At 38.9% G+C, this 18,809-nt stretch overlaps 2 protein-coding genes and 1 long non-coding RNA gene across 8 annotated transcripts in view; all 3 read left to right on the top strand.

The window, feature by feature from the left end:
- Nucleotides 1-8,140, top strand: part of hoxd3a (homeobox D3a) — a 20,640-nt gene extending 12,500 nt beyond the window's left edge. For 4 of the 6 annotated variants that reach the window (XM_016668656.1, XM_016668659.1, XM_016668658.1 and 1 more), the window contains exons 2-4: nucleotides 2,751-2,810; nucleotides 4,313-4,892; nucleotides 6,390-8,140. In XM_016668656.1, coding sequence (XP_016524142.1) covers nucleotides 4,391-4,892; nucleotides 6,390-7,141 — 1,254 coding nt within the window. In that variant the 5' untranslated portion in view covers nucleotides 2,751-2,810; nucleotides 4,313-4,390 and the 3' untranslated portion in view covers nucleotides 7,142-8,140. Of the gene's footprint in view, nucleotides 1-746; nucleotides 2,811-4,312; nucleotides 4,893-6,389 lie in introns of those variants that run through there. The other 2 variants (XM_016668657.1, XM_007546511.2) reach the window with 2 other exon arrangements.
- Nucleotides 8,141-11,497: 3,357 nt separating this feature from the next.
- Nucleotides 11,498-12,876, top strand: LOC103134321 (uncharacterized). The gene is made up of 2 exons (XR_475820.2): nucleotides 11,498-12,032; nucleotides 12,155-12,876. It is a non-coding gene; the product is annotated as an uncharacterized LOC103134321 (long non-coding RNA).
- Nucleotides 12,877-17,044: 4,168 nt separating this feature from the next.
- Nucleotides 17,045-18,809, top strand: LOC103134397 (homeobox protein Hox-D3; the record flags this gene model as incomplete). The annotated part of the gene is made up of 1 exon (XM_007546626.2): nucleotides 17,045-18,809. A coding segment is annotated over one exon (765 nt), but the record flags the coding sequence as incomplete, so codon positions are not given.

An 18,809-nucleotide genomic window follows, 5' to 3' on the forward strand; every position in this document is an offset into this window, starting at 1 on the left:
CACACACACACACACACACACACACACACACACACACACACACACACACACACACACACACACACACACACATATACACAAATAACAAACGCGGGATGATAATTTGCTTTATTTGAATACAATCCACGACCAGCTGCAAGAGAAGCTCATGTCATTTATTTCATAAATCATTTGTTTTTTTTTTTTTAAACGCACATGTCAAACCAGTGTTCTGCAGAAACGCCACTCTTCATTATTTTGTGATGCATAAAATGCGTCCGTCATTCGTTTTTATCACTAAATCCCTCCAAATATGTCGAGGTCCTGGATTTCTTGCAAAAACGTTAGCACCAATGCAACGTGAAATGGACTTGACATTTTACACGAATGCATTGCAAAAATGCTGAAAAAACAAACAAAAAAAAACAACAAAAAAAACAAAAACAAAAAAAAAAAAACACAAAAAAACACAAAAAACAACAAAACAAAACAAAACAACAAAAGACAATACCGATGGACTAAAATGGACACAGAACGACAGAAAACATTCCGGAGTTGTTAAACTGAGGCTTGTTGCAGTCCTTCATATTCAAAGAAGAAGTAGAGCCATTTTCCCAATCACACACCTCAGACGAGCACATAAACGCCACCCTTTATCAAAATGGACCGGTGAGGTAAGGGCTCCCTGCTTGAAGACGAGAACAAATCACGTGAACATATATGCTTGTATCTAAAAGGCAGTGCCATTTTATTTGTCATCATAAAAGCTTCAGAAACAAGCCACCCCCCAAAAAAAATAAAAAATAATAAATAAAAAAATAAATCCCCAATCTACACAGGCCTATCCTCAATATCTCACTGGCTGATTGATTGCCAGTGGATTTTTTTTTCTCTCTCCTTTCCCCCTCTTCCTTGGAATAAGGATACCTTGTTCGCTTTTTTTATTGGTAGCTGAAAGCGAGTCCTTCCATTCTTTCGGGAATACTGTCTCCAACCGGTGTATGGAAATGTCTGAAAAACAGCAAGATCAGGTTTAGGACAGCATCGTCTGCAGACAGGGAGGAAAAAAAAAGAGAGGAGTGAAGGATTTATTCTAGAAGCTGCACGGAGAGGAAGTCAGAGCTGAGAGGCAGCCGCTTTATGATGAATTGATTCGCAGGTAAGCAATTGCATGGCGAGAAAGCAACCTTTAACCGCGGGTTAATACAATGCAAAGGATTATTCATATTATGATGCATTCCGTCCAAGGAGGGGAGGCTCGTTAAATATGCGGATATGGAGCTCCTATCTCTTCCTTTAACCGTTTATATAAAATGTATTTTTCCATTCAAATTGTATCGACAGATTGACTTCTGCGCTTTTCAGCCCATTATGAAAGCCTGCTTAGAGGAGGAGGAAGAAGAAGAAGAAGAGGAAGGAGTAGGAGAGGAACTTTTCTTTTTTGACTCTTGGATCGTAAATCACATTAATTTGTTGTCTTATCGTCACACTGGCGTTTGGTGTGATTTATGTGGTTTCAGCTGTATGTGGCTTTGTCAGCCTGCAACGTTGTATGTTTTGCACGGATTCATACCGGGGATTTCGACCAACAACAATAGATTAAAGATATATATTTTTTAAGTTAATAATTCCACAATGGAATGTCTATCCCCTCGTTTATCCACATTTTGCCTGTTGTTAAACAACTAGACAGGCGTTGAGACTAAACTTCAACTCATACGTGTTCTTTAATGTAATGCCAGAACGCGAGATTTCACTGCCGTACTATCTGACACATTTCTAAATTACGACCATTCTGTAGTAAACACTAAATGTTTCATCTTCAAATACTACATATTGATTTTGGAACAAAGGCTGATTGTTCTCCATTTCCTTTTATTTATTTATATATGTATTTTTTTTTTTATTTAATCAAAATTACACCGGACGATTAAACTGAGATATTGAGGGAATTTCAGAAGGTCTGATCGACTGCGTGAGATAATAACACTCCAGTCCGAGTCCCGACGCATTGTGTGGAGCAAACTTACCGTGACAACGCGTAGGCGAAAAACACAGTTCGTGTGAAAAGGGAGGCTTGTCTGCTACTAGTAACTTAGGGTGCTGAACACCAACTGGAGGGCGCATATTATTGACCGAGCCTCCTAAAGTATTTCACAAAATAAAATAAAAATAAAAATAGGGAGTAGAATTTTTTTAAAAAGGGGGAGAAAGAAATATTTAAATCCCGTCAGGTTTTACGCATGGATCTTCATGGCGATTAAAAGGAAATAAATGAAAAATCTTGAGATTTATTTTTCCATCCGTTGGTGTCCTCCTGCCTCTCTCAGCGTCCAGAAGCTGATCTGAATTTGTTGGAGACTTTTAGCTACTTGAAGGGAAAAAAAAATCCTCGTTGTTCATTAAACTTTGGCTTAATACAGAATGACCCAAAGGTCACCTAAAAACGCTTATGGCTGCTAGATGTTTGCCCTGTCGCTTTGTGCGAAAGTGCACATGTAAGACTTTTCATTCTTCAAACAAGAAGTAAAAAAAAAAAAGTTGAATGGTTATTTAATGGATTTTAGATTATTCTGTTACTCTATTTTAAAGCATTAAATTAACTGAATATTTGGATTTCAGCTCATATTAATAAAAAAAACATATATTTAATGTCTAAATTAACATAAAATGCATATTATATTTTAATGCTAAATAAAATAAAAGAAATAAGACAACAAAGAAGCAAGTCACTCAATGAGATATTTTTTTAACCCTTATTTGTGTTCCAGGTCGCGATGGAGGCGGTGATGAATGCGTGAGCGACATAAAAGAGATCTGCGCAGATTTCGGTGAGTAACATTTCTTCAATTAATAAAGGAGATGCATAACTCAGCCAAGTGCTAACAAGGTGATTCGTTACTACGCAGCACATTTACGCTTCCAGCACAGGAGGCTGGAATCAAAGGCAGACATGAAGGATGGCCTCGGCGTTGCATCTGCGCTTAATTCTTTACGCAGAGTCCCAGTTTCTGCACGTTTCAATTTGTTCGCAAACAAAAACAAGAATTAAATCCAGTTGGTGGGGAAAATTTTCCAGTCCATCTTTATATATATATATATATATATATATATATATTTACAAACTTTACTTGTAAAATAAATAAAATTAAATAAATAAAACGCGTAAATTGGGCAGGAAAAAAAAGTAGGATTTTGGAATCGCAATTTTATCCAAAAGATGCTCCTGTAAATCACACTCTAAGGTTAAAAACAGGCTCCGTTTTCCAGCCAGAGCTGGTGGCTCGCTCTGCAGAGACGGACTGGACGCAGCATCGTTTATAAACGGTGGAAACCTTGCCAGCTATGAAATGCTTTCCCTCAGACTTCCTCCTACGCTTAGTTTCGCACTTCTGAGGGGCTTCGGACTCACTGGGAGTGTTTTGCTTTTTCATTCCTCTCTAAGGCCGTTTTACAAACAGGACATTTGCGGCCATAAATTTCGCCGCGGTCTTCACTGACAGGTGTAATTGTAATGCGCAGCGAAAACTGCAGACCCCCCGAAGACATCAATGTACAGGAAAAAGGAATCTTTCTTTTGTTTCTACTTTGGTTTTTATTTATTTATTTAGTCTGTTGTACTGAAATAGAAAATTAGGAAAATAATTTGTGAAAGCAAAGTAAAATAGAAAAGTAGAAAATACACAATATAATAAAGTAAATAAATCAATAAATAAATAAATAAATAAATAAATAACATTGGGAACATAAAACGTGACATGCGCAAGCCATAATGAAAAATGTATGTGCCACCAACGCACCCTACCTCTTTCACTTGCTCCCTCCCTTTCTCTCGCTCACGTGCACGCACGTTCACCTCGTGCACGCTCACGTACAGCCCACTCCCCGTCCCCTCCCCTTCATAATTCTTTTAATATCAGCCTCTCGCCTGCGTAGAAATGGACCCCTGAATGCGCGTGCACGGAACAACAATTAGTGCGCGGCGGGCTTTGTGAGGCCTGTGATTAGTGAAAAGGGCATTGTGTGTATGCGTGTGACAAATGCTGATTCAGCTTATTTGTGAGCGACTACTAAAGCCTCCCAGAGGGTCCCTTTTAGTAAAAAGTTAAACTTTAACTGCTTTGTGGAAAGAAGAAGAAGAAGAAGAAGAAGAAGAAGAAGAAAAAAATAGCCAAACGGCCAGACTTTGAAGCTGGTAAACCGTTGGAGTTTTGACTTGAAGGTTTTGAGGAGCAGCCACGGCCATTCTCTTTGTGCGGTCCTGATTTTTGATTATTTGTCTTTCACATTGAAGATGGTGCAGTTGTAACAAGTGATGTGTTTCTGCCTACAGCTCACAGACTGGAGCAACTGTGGGAAACACCAATCACGTGAATAATCAACACCCATTTTGTGGCTTTGAATCCACAAAATGCAGAAGGCAACCTACTATGACAACTCTGGACTGTTTGGAGGCTACACCTACCCCAAACCAGACTCCTACAGCTATGGCCCTGCTCACCAGTCCTACCCTGCTCCTAACATTGACACTGATTACCAAGGCTCTGTGTGTCCTATTCAAACCTCCACGGTCAGGCCACCTCCAGCCCTTAAGGACAGTGACCTGAACGGGGACTGCATGCGGCAAAGCAGCAGTCAGAGCAACAACAACAACAGCAGCAACAGCAGCAGCAGCAGCGGTGGCAGCAGCCAAGCAAACAGTATTTCTGAGCAGCAGGTACCCCCACTGTCTGCTGCCTCCCCGAGCTCCAACAGCTCCACATCCCAGAAGAAGAAGTCTCCAAGCAACAGCGCGTCAGGCCCGGCCACCCCGGCCCTCACCAAGCAGATCTTCCCCTGGATGAAGGAGACCAGGCAGAACTCGAAGCAGAAGAGCAACAACAACTGCGCTGCTGCAGGTAGAGATCCTGATGGTGCGTATGTGTGTAAGAGTGTGTGGATAGCATGCAGGGCCGGCCTAAGGTATGGGCAAACTCTACTCTTATTGGCCCCAGGAGATCATGCTGATGACACATATGCAGGAAACGTTTCCAAAACTGAAAGTCGTGTCAGCAGAGTCATTGTGGAAATGACTCTCCATCTCTAAGCATTTTCCACTTTGGTCTAATATCTATAGCATAAACTACACTCAGCTGAGTAAAAACCTGAAAAAGTGTCTTCTGGCAGACCAAATATTAATTTAATTAGGAACATGGTGAACAATTTACGCCATGTCTGATCATAGTCTCTCTCTTATGTTTTGAGCTCAGGCAAGCTTCATAGACTCATTATAAAATATAAAACATTGGAATGAATCAAATATGTTAATAACAGGCATTTTATTTGAAGTGCTGTTAATTTACTAAATAATTTAAAGTGGCTGACTTAATTGTAAGCATAGCATTCTGCATTATGGTCAGTAATCTCTACTTTCTATTGAATAAAAAAAAATACTAACTTAAGCAGGTTGAGGCCAGAGGTGCTGTTGTGGCTGGAGGGTGTAGCTGGAAAGTTGCCCCCAAATGAAATCCTGCTTTGACCCTCATTCACCTGGCAACTGCAATCCCACTTTCTGGTTTATACGTGAGCTGGAAAATATGTTATTTCCCCCCACAACATTCGCTTATCAAATTGCATCAAAGATTTGCAACCGTTAAACAACAAAGTGCCAAAAAGTTCATTTAAAATACCATTTAAATAGAAAGGCCATTTACATTGTAAAAAAATATGAAGGATAAAGGAAAGACCAATGAATTATGCACAGTATTGTTTCTGCAAACAGGACTGAATTGTGAAGACAGATTTGTTTGCATTTTTGCTATAAATGTTCAGAGCATTTAAGAGATTCTGCAGATATTTCTCCAAATTTGGAAGCCACAAGCCATGATGTCTATTTCATATCTAAAAAGGAGTTTGATTTTCCATTTAAAAAATACAAACAAACAAGTAATGTTGGTTTAGGTCATAAATCCAACAGAAAAATTGGCTAAAGTGCATAAGTGTTGTTCCCTTCAACGTATTTGAAAGCCAGGCTAGCTAAGCTAACTTTATTTATTTATAAGTTTAAACAACAGCAAGAACTGAGTAAAGCATATAACAGAGTAAAATTAATTTAAAATATTGCTTAAAGATAAAATAATACTTAGAAAAACATGCAGTAAATATTTCTGAATAACATGAATGACACACTTAAGATAACATTAATAGACTGGCAAATATTTTCATTCCAGTCTGCTGATTTGGAAACATGAGCCTGGAGTTAATGTTTAGATTTTGTGCCCCTGTAAGCCTCCACGTGTGGCAACGCCCCTGGCCTTGTTCAACCTTGAGCCGGCGCTGTTTGTATCTGGGCCTTAACACGTTTACGCTTCAGACGAACTGCTTTTCGTGTTTGCACGACAACGCTAAGATGCTGTGATTTGTCTCCTCAGGTGGGGAGGTGAGTGATGAGAAAAGCCCGCCCGGACCGGCCTCCAAGCGGGTCAGAACTGCTTACACCAGCGCGCAGCTTGTGGAGCTGGAGAAGGAGTTTCACTTTAACCGCTACCTTTGTCGCCCACGGAGGGTGGAGATGGCCAATCTGTTGAACCTCACCGAGCGTCAGATAAAGATTTGGTTTCAGAACAGGAGGATGAAATATAAAAAGGATCAGAAGTCAAAGGGGCTTGCGCACTCCCCGATGGGACACTCCCCGGACAGAAGCCCGCCGCTGAGCGGGCCCAATCACACCGGATACGCGGGCCAGCTCCAAAACGTGAACAGCCTGAGCTACGACGCGCCCTCGCCGCCGCCCTTCGCCAAGCCCCAGCAGAACATGTACGGCCTGGCCGCGTACACGGCGCCGCTGGGCGGCTGCATCCCTCAGCAGAAGCGCTACCCGGGCTCCGAGTACGAACACCACAGCATGCAGAGCAACGGAAGCTTCGCCAACGCCAATTTGCAAGGCAGCCCCGTGTACGTGGGTGGGAACTTTGTTGATTCCATGCCAGCCTCGGGCCCCATGTTCAACCTCGGCCATCTCCCCCACCCATCATCCACCAGCGTGGACTACAGCTGTGCCGCTCAAATCCCAGGAAACCACCACCACGGACCGTGTGACCCCCACCCCACGTACACAGACCTCACCTCTCACCAAGTTTCTCAGGGAAGGATTCAGGAAGCGCCCAAGCTGACGCATTTGTAATATTATGACGTTTCTTGTGCGTGCGTGTGTGTGTGTGCGTGTGTGTGCGTGCGTGCCAAATTACGTTGCGCTCTTTTTTATTACCTCACTAGACTATTAACTATGCTCCGAGAGAGCCGTGTGTACTATGACAGTATTATTGATATTATTATTAATGCTATTGTGTAATTATTTTCTATATAATACAGCTTTGTCCATTTCTCTTAAAATTTGGAGAAGCTCTAGCCTGATTGTTAATAGTTCTTTTGTTGTTTTTTCCCCTTTTCGTTTATTCTCAAGTGCAATGCGCAATGTTTGACTGAATATTTCATGCCGTTACTTGAAGGTAAGTCTTGTAGATCACAAAAAGTAGAAGCTCATTCTTAGATGGAAAGATTTTTAGGGGGAAAAAAAAGAAGAAAAAAATTGTCTGCTTGTTAAAGGATCTCATTTTTTTCCTCACCCTATTTATTTATTGCGTCATTAATTTTGCATAATCCCCGGCACTATAGCATATAGCCTATTTAATTATTTAATTGCTTTTGTATTGCACATTATTTATCGTTTATTATGCGAGTATTTATAAGTGTGGATTTCCGTTGTTGCCAGATCGGACAGAGCGGTGCACTTGTTGGGCAAAACAGGGTTTGTGTATTTTTTATTTTATTTTATTTTATTTTTTCAGAAATGCTACCAAGTATTGATGGAGCATTTCGAATTGTATAAATCTGAGACAAATGGGGGCATTTTATAGCGAGTAAACATGTCCACGGTTAATCTCGTGTCAAAACCTTAAGCGAAACGTAGACTATCGAAAAATCAAATATTACGCACACCAGCATGTCATTTTGTGTAGTCCCTTGCGTTTCCTTTTTTTCTTTGTTGTTGTTGTTATAATTATTTGTCTTCCATTGTTATTCCATTCAGTTGGACACCCATAAATTTATGAAACCCCGATGATATTGAAATGTTATATTTTATTGTGTTTAACATTTTGTAAATAAAGTGCTTAAACTTGTATTTGCTCGTTGAGATTTGTTGGTCTCTGTACACAACGCCGCAGTGTCTCCTTGCTGCCACTGTAGCAGCGCGAAGGAGGTTTATTGACCCGCAGCCTTCACTGTACAGTCCAAACAGACAGAGACGATCAATAATTAGACACCAGGATATCTAAAACTCATCAGACGGCTCTATGCTCCCAACGTAAAGTGCATTTTAGCGGAATAAAAGGCTCTCGCGAATATTGATGTTTTATTGGTATGAAGGGAAGTGAGTCTGTGGGCTTATTGCATCCTCCACATGTCGCTTATCATATTTTAAGACTCGGCCACATGATTAGCCTTCCTCCCTCGTGCAATAGAAAGGACCAAATAAGCTCTTCCAAGTAAAGAGCGGAGAGTAACCGCTGGCGGTTTAATTGATTTCAAAATACTAATAAAGCAGATAGGTGCCAATAAAATAAAAAAAAAGAGAAAGAGAGAGAAAGAAAAATAAAATACATTGTGGCGCTTTGACATTGGGAGAGACACGGCGATGTGTGTGTGTGTGCCTGAGAAAGAGAGAGAGGGGGTAGAAAGAGCAGTTCATCCTTTATTGCTCCTGGAGAGCCATTTCAAAGCTCATTAATCAAAAACTCGTCGCTTTCAGGCTCCTCGCTGATTCCCCCCTCCATGTGAACAAAGCATTTGCATTCCAAATCCAAGAAACACATTTCTAACCGAGCCAATCTTGAATGGTGGGGGGAGAGAATTAAAAAAAAAAAAAAAAAGAGAGAGAGAGAGAGAGAGCACAAGTAAGATGTTCTGGTTTTCTATAAGATGATAGATCCTGCGATTTAAGAGCGCATGAAGGCAAATGAAACTCTTGTCACAGAAATGATCAGCGGCTTTAAATCTGCGCAGGTTCACAGTCACTTTCATTCCCTTAAACTTTCCTTCATGCCAGACAGCCGTCTGAGCGCGCAGTTAAAACAAATCCCTTCAAACAAAAGCTATTAAATTGATCTGATCTTTCAAAACAAAGAGTCATACTGAATCATTTGAGCTACTGGGGGGAGGCTGGGCTGCAAACCAGCCCAGTGTTCAGGGGACGGCGGCCATTTTACCCCCGCTGTGCTCTGATACTCCACTTTCTGTGCAGAGCAAGTCATTTAATTGAAATATGTCTCAAAAATAGGATTGATCATGAGGACAAAGGTGTGACAGGCTTATAGATTGAAAAGGCAGCGAAAAAGACATTTTAATTAACATATATATAAAATCAGAAGAATAAACGATTTGACAGTGAACATCTATTTTAGAAGCTAACTATTAAACATGGAGACAAAACAAGTAGTTTACATACCTATGAATTAATTAACTGGAAAATAATCAGCATCAGAATGTAAACCGCTCCAAATAGGGCAAAGTGATTCTCTGATGATGTTCACACGACACACTGATAAAATAATTGTGTCAATGAAACAAGTGTAACAATTTTAGTATTTTCTTCACTGAACTGTACTCAGGATTGCAGAGTATTTAATAGACTTAAATAAGATATTTCAAAGACTTAAATCAATTGAAATTCAATGAATTCACCAAACTAATTTTGCTCGTGTGCTTCATCCTCCACACTAAAAATAAATACAAATTAAGAATTGGTTTTGATCAATGCATAAAATGATGCTCAGCTAGACATTTTAATTCTACTCTAACAAGCTGGCATGACAACCGTTTCCCTGACAACCGCAGCTAAGATGTGCCACACAGAAAGCAACTGTCTGAGGATAAAGAAACTCGGCTTGTTTAGAAGTTTGACTTTAGCATTTGCAGAGGGAGTAAACCAATTACAGTTGGACACAAAGATAAATTCTTGCCTCAACACAGAAATTATACCAGTTGCAAATGTAATGTGGATCTTTACTGAATTGATACAATTGAAACCATGAGTTTACATGCGCTGCAGGCACATAAAAATCTTCTTACTGCCTAAATCAAACTAAGCTTTTCATTTATTTTTTTCCCCTAAATGTAATCATAATTAAATGTTTTGTTTATTATTATTTTCTTCTTTTAAACTGTGTGATTGGACATTTTTGATATTATTTAGCTTCTCATAATAGTTTGTTGTAATATTGGCCAATTCCTTTTGACAGAACTGATGTATCTGAGTCAATTTTATGGGTCCTATTGGTCACACATACCATTTCATCTCTTCCCATAAATTTTCCATAGAAATGAGATAAGAACTTTGTGGTGGCCACTCCAAAACACTGACTTTAGTGTCCTTAATACATGCTTATTGTTATCTTTGTTGTTGTCACATAATGTTATTTTTTGCATAGGATCTGTTTTGTGAAGTGCACCAGTCTGCCCTCCAGCAAAACAGCCACACAATAGGGTGTTGTTGCTCCTCTGTACCACTGAAATGGTGCATGTCTTCCAAATTTAAAGACTTTATTCTTGGGTGCATTTGAAAATCACAATCTTACTTTTTTGTTGTAGTTGCTTTTATAGTAAGGGTTTCTTCCAGTCAGAATTACTTCAGGTTATTTTGGCACAGGATTCATTTAACTAAAAATATGTATGCTCTTTTGCATGCTTTGGCCAGCAGTTTTGGGATTGATACAGACATTTTGCACCAAAACATGTTCATCTCTTAGATACAGAACCCATCTCCTTCCTGAATGGTAAAGATGGCTGGACATTCCCATAGTGTTTATACTTATACTTTGAAGAAAGTAATACAAGAAACTTCTCTTTCATTATTCTGACATTCAGCAAATAAAAATATTGTTGGTTATTCAAACTGATCTTTGTTTTATTTAACCTCAGACAGTAAAGAAAAAAAAAACATATCTTTTTATACCATGTAAACATCGTATGCAGTCCTACATATAACAATCTGTTTGAACAGATATGCCAACCCTACTGCACACAAAGGAGAACAACAGCAGACTAACCGACACCTTTAATTTTTATCTGATAAAAAATGTTTAGCTAGAATCTGTCAAGTATTGTTAAAATCCAGTCCTAATCCAACTCTACATTTCCAAACAAATTTATTTTTTTTATGAAATTTTAATAGCACTGACTAAAACTTAATGTCCTCCAAGATTATTCTTTTGGTGTGACTGCGTACAGCTTAGATCAAATGTAGCAATCTGTCATGGTGAAAGAATGCTTCAGCTCATTTAGGAACCACAGCAGCACAGTTCCTTTGCTTGGAGCTGTTTTGTAAAAGAGAAACGTAATGGCAGGACGGGCATGGAGCTCTCTCTCTCTCTCTCTCTCTCTCTCTCTCTCTCTCTCTCTCCCTCTGTGTGTGTGTCTTTCTCCCTCTAAACGTGTGTTGGAAGGATGTGCATGCAAATAGTACAAACTTTATTGTTGCAATCATGAGCGACGATGCATGTTTAATTGTCTCAGTCCAATTATATGTTTTTTATTTTATTATCCATTTTTTTTTTCTGCAGCTGAAATTTTTAAATAACTAAATCAATCCAGAAGAACTCCAGCGCATGGAGCTCATTTTGTGTCCATGATTGGACACAAGCCGATCAGACCACGCCCTCCCCGTGGAGGCTTGATATTTACATCCGTGGAAGTGGACCAACTATTAACAACAACAAGACATTCTGGTGGCCTTTAAACTCATAGACGCACGGGATGTGGGTGGAAAGCTCACGCATCTAATTTGTTTCGTTTTCATTTTTGTAATGTATTTCACCAAGACCGACGGACACAAGATTTTTAAACAAGGGTAGCAGAGGAGAAAAGCAGCTTCTCTTGTAAAATGTTCGGCTTAATGGCTGTACAACGGGAAGAATCGTCCATTCAGAAAGCAGCATCACCCTTCAATCATGCCTCCAGGAAAGCTGCTCTGACCGTCAGCGTTGCAGGAACATATCGCGATGACTTCCTTCGTGCAAGTGAGCATCATCCAATCCTATATTAAATTACAGAGAGAAGTTTCTATTGTTGTTAAAAGCGCTGTTTGAAGATGTTGCAAAAGAAATCTGGTGACAAATTCAGTTTCTGTTTTGTTCTCCAGCCGCCTTGTTCCTTTTGTTAAGCGCCTCCTGCTCTGCTTTGTTGTCATCGCATCTCATTGTGGATTATGACGCTTCTGGGAAAGATTGGCTTTTCAGCTGAACTGAGAAATGAAAGGTCTTTGATAGAAAAACAATTAGTTTCAAAGCTAAAATATTTTTTTATGTCATTGAGTTTGATTTTGGCAAAGGTAATAAATTATGTCATGTTACTAATGCATGCTGCCAAGTTATTGTTGCAACTACTAATAATGTGAAAAAAAAAAGTTAGAAATGTGCTTGCTTATTATAAAATGTTATTTTTGTATGCAGATGTAAAAAAAAAAAAGAAGAGATGAGGCCACACAACCTAATCCAAAGAAATTTGCACAGCAATTAATTTACATCATGTTTTAAGGAGGTTTCAATGTAATGAAGTTATTTATTTATAATTTTTTTGTAATATGATGAATAAAGTTTCTGGTTTTCCTCACCTTATAAAACTTATGCTTTTGAGTTTGAACACAACAATTATACAGTAATATTTACTACAAACCTTGTTTTTATCTGCATTAAAAATGCCTTGATATTCCTGTAAAATATCAAATTATGCACCCGATGTTCTGTGGAGTTTCTGTGATATTATTTGTTTTACAATGAGCCAAAATCCACGTGACCCCTTTGGATGTTTGTGTTCTGTGACGGGGATAATCACTAAAAAAGGAAATAAAGTTCTTCAAACCAGTGTGTATTTTTGTGAAATGTTTTCCCAATATCCTTCCACTTTCTTTTATTTTTAATTTTTTAAGAAAACATTGTCCTGAAGAGATCAGGATATTTCTTTCTTTTATCTCCCTGCATTTGCTGATTGCAGGTTTCCTCTGTGTGAAACTGTTCTGGGTTGAGTCTGGCTGGATGTGGATCACACACCCTGACCATCTGCTGCGACAGAGGACACAAATGTCAGAGGACGCCACCATCAGTCCTTCACTCTGTGGCCTCTGTTGTCATTAAACATTCACTCCACTGTGTGTGTGGCTGAATGGGCAGAGGCGACAGACGCTTTGTCACTGCATGGGGAGGGCATCTGGGTTTGTTTGATAACTCACAGAGTCCACAGTGAGCTGCTGCCTTTCACTGCCTGGACACATCCCATCATGTTTATGTCTCAACATTTGGTTGCGGAGGGACGCATCTGTCCTTCAGTTTAAAATCAGGCATATGGGCAGATCTGGATGAGGCCCCAACTCGATTTAATGAAGATGGAAAAATTCAATGCGCACAACACAAACTATTCTTGCTCCTTTTTTATTTCTACATCTGTGTTCTCCACAGATGACTGGTAAGATTTTTTTTTAATGCCTCTATATTTGTGGTTGTTTTCCTTTGTAATCGTTTCAAACAGCTGTAAAGTTTTTGTATCATCTGACATCGTTTGCAACTTTCTCCAGATGTATTTTTTGATACGCCCTAAACAACTAAGCAGCACTTTTACTGCAATAAAATAATCTATCAATGGGAAATAAAAAAAAGAATAATAACAATTTTAGCACATTTTTCAAATATGGAAGAAAAGAATCCCACATGAAGGAAATTCTGTTTTCAACAAAACTGCTGGAGCCGCCAATAGTGGTGCTCTTTTAAATTCTTAAAAAAAAAAAAAAAAAACAGAACAGAAAGCTCTTTTATATTTATGCAATTAATGGTGTAAAGATATTTTATTCCATTTGTTAAATGTGAAGTGACACAGGCCAGCTTCTATTAGTTAGAAGCTGGCCTGATTGAAGATTGGCAATCTTCAATCAGGAAATGTCACCAAACAAATGTCAACCTCCAGTTGCCCATATCTACAGTCAGAAAAACAAATATGTTTATTTTACCCTCAAATAGATCGGCGTTGATGAAAGAGTTCCAAAAACGTCAAACCAAAACCGAAAGCCCCTGAATATCTTAACAACCAAACATTTTAAAACTTCTGCACAGATTTTTTTTCAGTATCAATGGCACTGTTAGCTTTTTAGCAAAACATTGAAGTTGGTCATTGTTTATGGTAAATAAAAGTGGTAATTCTAATTGCATTGTAATTGTAGTCATTCTATGAACTTTAACAATATTGTGTATTATTCCTATGATGCTTTTTTTTTAACACTATCTCAGAATAATTGGCTTGCTTGCAATCTTTTATTTTGTTTATAAAAAATTTTATGGGTATTTTGTAACTAAGCTTAGGTGATACAATGTCAGATTGATTCAGTATGCCACATTTTTCTTTGACAAATGTCAAAGAAAATAATCAAAGCTAGAATTTCTTGACAACTGTCAAAAAATACTTTCTTCTATATGTTTTAAGCACCTTCAGTTGATTTTATAACAATAATATAAATAGAAATGTAAAAACAAAAGAGGAAAAGAGTTAAAACTGGCTTGTATATCTCAGGATCCAGTCATAATCAGATCCTGCTTATAAAGAGATTATTTACATTCAAAAGTGTATATCATTGCTTTAGCTTCAAATAACTTAGAGTTATTGTGAGGAGGATGAAATTAGCACATATCACTAATGAAAGCGTCAAAGTTTGTTTTCAGATATCAGAACTACAGACTCAAGCAAATACATGAAAAAAAAAAGTTTCAGTTTCTTTCTTGTGCCATGCAAGGCCTTGGAAAAAAATCATTAATTTATGTTAAACCTTTTTTTCAAAATTTTATTGTATTTATTAAATGAAAAAAGTGATATACATCAGAAAAAATAATATTGCTGATGTCCACAGTGTTACATGGTGGGTGCGCCATCAGGATGTGGGGATGTTTTTCTTGTGTAGAGATGTTGCTCTGTGGAGACTGAAGGTGCTAAATACATGGTAGACATGAAAAATAATTTTCTAGGGCTGCAGTGGGATGGTAGTGCAGGTTCCAGTACAAGAACAACCCTTAACATACGTCTAGATACACAATTTAACGGTTGAAAAAAAAAGTATATTCGTATACTAGAATGGTCTAGACAAAGTTTGGACATAAACCCACTGAAAATCTATAGCAAAACTTAAACATTTGTTTTCACAGACAAATGACTTTCATCCAATAAGACTGAGAAATTGTGCAACAACAAATGTGCAACTATTTTAACCTATAGACGTGCAACACCAACGGAGATTTAATCCAAAAGACTTGTAGGCAGTATCTACAATATGCCAAGAAGAGGAAGAATACAGATGCACACCACACGTTTGAGATTATGTATCAGTTTCAATCCACTTTACAATTATATATTGCTTTGTTCTGGCCTATAGCACCAAAGTCCAATAAAACACATTGACGTTTCTGGTTGCGACGTGACAAATTGTGAAAAAGTTCAAGGGGCACAAACATGTCTCCGCAACTGACTGCCAACACTAGAGAAATGGCAGGTAGTCATGGAAATGTGTGCGAAAGAGAAACTTCAGATTACATTTTTGAGTTTCTCTTTGCAAGATCTGTCCTCTTGATTCATAAAACATGTTAGTGGCAGGAAACATGCACCCAGCCTGTTCAGAACAACAGTAGCTGAGGAATCTCCCTGCATGGATCACACATGCTGTCACAGAAACTAGTGCGCAAGGATTTATCGCAGCTCTTACGTGTTAGTGATATTGATATAATTGTAACTATAATGAATGACTCCCTCCTCGGGGGGATGATTTAGAGGGCCTGGCCAAAAGGCTCTTCTCCTCCTTCCTTGTTTGAAAGATAACTCGGTGATGTGAGGAAACCTGAGGTAATTCATACATTACCCCAAGCCTTGACTGAAACGCCCCGGTAGTCTATATCAAAAAGTATTAGTGCTTCAGCTCTTTTTTTTTTTTTTTTCCTTTTTTTTTTGAGGTTCATATGGATTTGCTTCATGGCATTTTCTGTGTGAAATTATGAGTGAATAAATTGCATCTTCATTTATCTAGAAAAAAAAAAAAAGCCTGTGCTGACTGCGATACTCAGCTCTCAGCGCTTTACATAATTATATTAGTCTTCTGCTACGCCATGAAATTGATTGCCCAAGAAAATGAACTTGGCTTTGCTATAAATTACACCTATGGATCATAAGAAATGTGTTATTTTGTTTAAAATAGTACCTAATGNTATCAAATTGCATCAAAGATTTGCAACCGTTAAACAACAAAGTGCCAAAAAGTTCATTTAAAATACCATTTAAAAACTGTTAGAAAGGCCATTTACATTGTAAAAAAATATGAAGGATAAAGGAAAGACCAATGAATTATGCACAGTATTGTTTCTGCAAACAGGACTGAATTGTGAAGACAGATTTGTTTGCATTTTTGCTATAAATGTTCAGAGCATTTAAGAGATTCTGCAGATATTTCTCCAAATTTGGAAGCCACAAGCCATGATGTCTATTTCATATCTAAAAAGGAGTTTGATTTTCCATTTAAAAAATACAAACAAACAAGTAATGTTGGTTTAGGTCATAAATCCAACAGAAAAATTGGCTAAAGTGCATAAGTGTTGTTCCCTTCAACGTATTTGAAAGTCAGGCTAGCTAAGCTAACTTTATTTATTTATAAGTTTAAACAACAGCAAGAACTGAGTAAAGCATATAACAGAGTAAAATTAATTTAAAATATTGCTTAAAGATAAAATAATACTTAGAAAAACATGCAGTAAATATTTCTGAATAACATGAATGACACACTTAAGATAACATTAATAGTCTGGCAAATATTTTCATTCCAGTCTGCTGATTTGGAAACATGAGCCTGGAGTTAATGTTTAGATTTTGTGCCCCTGTAAGCCTCCACGTGTGGCAACGCCCCTGGCCTTGTTCAACCTTGAGCCGGCGCTGTTTGTGTCTGGGCCTTAACACGTTTACGCTTCAGACGAACTGCTTTTCGTGTTTGCACGACAACGCTAAGATGCTGTGATTTGTCTCCTCAGGTGGGGAGGTGAGTGATGAGAAAAGCCCGCCCGGACCGGCCTCCAAGCGGGTCAGAACTGCTTACACCAGCGCGCAGCTTGTGGAGCTGGAGAAGGAGTTTCACTTTAACCGCTACCTTTGTCGCCCACGGAGGGTGGAGATGGCCAATCTGTTGAACCTCACCGAGCGTCAGATAAAGATTTGGTTTCAGAACAGGAGGATGAAATATAAAAAGGATCAGAAGTCAAAGGGGCTTGCGCACTCCCCGATGGGACACTCCCCGGACAGAAGCCCGCCGCTGAGCGGGCCCAATCACACCGGATACGCGGGCCAGCTCCAAAACGTGAACAGCCTGAGCTACGACGCGCCCTCGCCGCCGCCCTTCGCCAAGCCCCAGCAGAACATGTACGGCCTGGCCGCCTACACGGCGCCGCTGGGCGGCTGCATCCCTCAGCAGAAGCGCTACCCGGGCTCCGAGTACGAACACCACAGCATGCAGAGCAACGGAAGCTTCGCCAACGCCAATTTGCAAGGCAGCCCCGTGTACGTGGGTGGGAACTTTGTTGATTCCATGCCAGCCTCGGGCCCCATGTTCAACCTCGGCCATCTCCCCCACCCATCATCCACCAGCGTGGACTACAGCTGTGCAGCTCAAATCCCAGGAAACCACCACCACGGACCGTGTGACCCCCACCCCACGTACACAGACCTCACCTCTCACCAAGTTTCTCAGGGAAGGATTCAGGAAGCGCCCAAGCTGACGCATTTGTAATATTATGACGTTTCTTGTGCGTGCGTGTGTGTGTGTGCGTGTGTGTGCGTGCGTGCCAAATTACGTTGCGCTCTTTTTTATTACCTCACTAGACTATTAACTATGCTCCGAGAGAGCCGTGTGTACTATGACAGTATTATTGATATTATTATTAATGCTATTGTGTAATTATTTTCTATATAATACAGCTTTGTCCATTTCTCTTAAAATTTGGAGAAGCTCTAGCCTGATTGTTAATAGTTCTTTTGTTGTTTTTTTCCCCTTTTCGTTTATTCTCAAGTGCAATGCGCAATGTTTGACTGAATATTTCATGCCGTTACTTGAAGGTAAGTCTTGTAGATCACAAAAAGTAGAAGCTCATTCTTAGATGGAAAGATTTTTAGGGGGAAAAAAAAGAAGAAAAAAATTGTCTGCTTGTTAAAGGATCTCATTTTTTTCCTCACCCTATTTATTTATTGCGTCATTAATTTTGCATAATCCCCGGCACTATAGCATATAGCCTATTTAATTATTTAATTGCTTTTGTATTGCACATTATTTATCGTTTATTATGCGAGTATTTATAAGTGTGGATTTCCGTTGTTGCCAGATCGGACAGAGCGGTGCACTTGTTGGGCAAAACAGGGTTTGTGTATTTTTTATTTTATTTTATTTTATTTTTTCAGAAATGCTACCAAGTATTGATGGAGCATTTCGAATTGTATAAATCTGAGACAAATGGGGGCATTTTATAGCGAGTAAACATGTCCACGGTTAATCTCGTGTCAAAACCTTAAGCGAAACGTAGACTATCGAAAAATCAAATATTACGCACACCAGCATGTCATTTTGTGTAGTCCCTTGCGTTTCCTTTTTTTCTTTGTTGTTGTTGTTATAATTATTTGTCTTCCATTGTTATTCCATTCAGTTGGACACCCATAAATTTATGAAACCCCGATGATATTGAAATGTTATATTTTATTGTGTTTAACATTTTGTAAATAAAGTGCTTAAACTTGTA

Source organism: Poecilia formosa, unplaced genomic scaffold, assembly GCF_000485575.1.
Source record: "Poecilia formosa unplaced genomic scaffold, Poecilia_formosa-5.1.2 Scaffold16, whole genome shotgun sequence".
Taxonomy (NCBI): Eukaryota; Metazoa; Chordata; class Actinopteri; order Cyprinodontiformes; family Poeciliidae; genus Poecilia; species Poecilia formosa.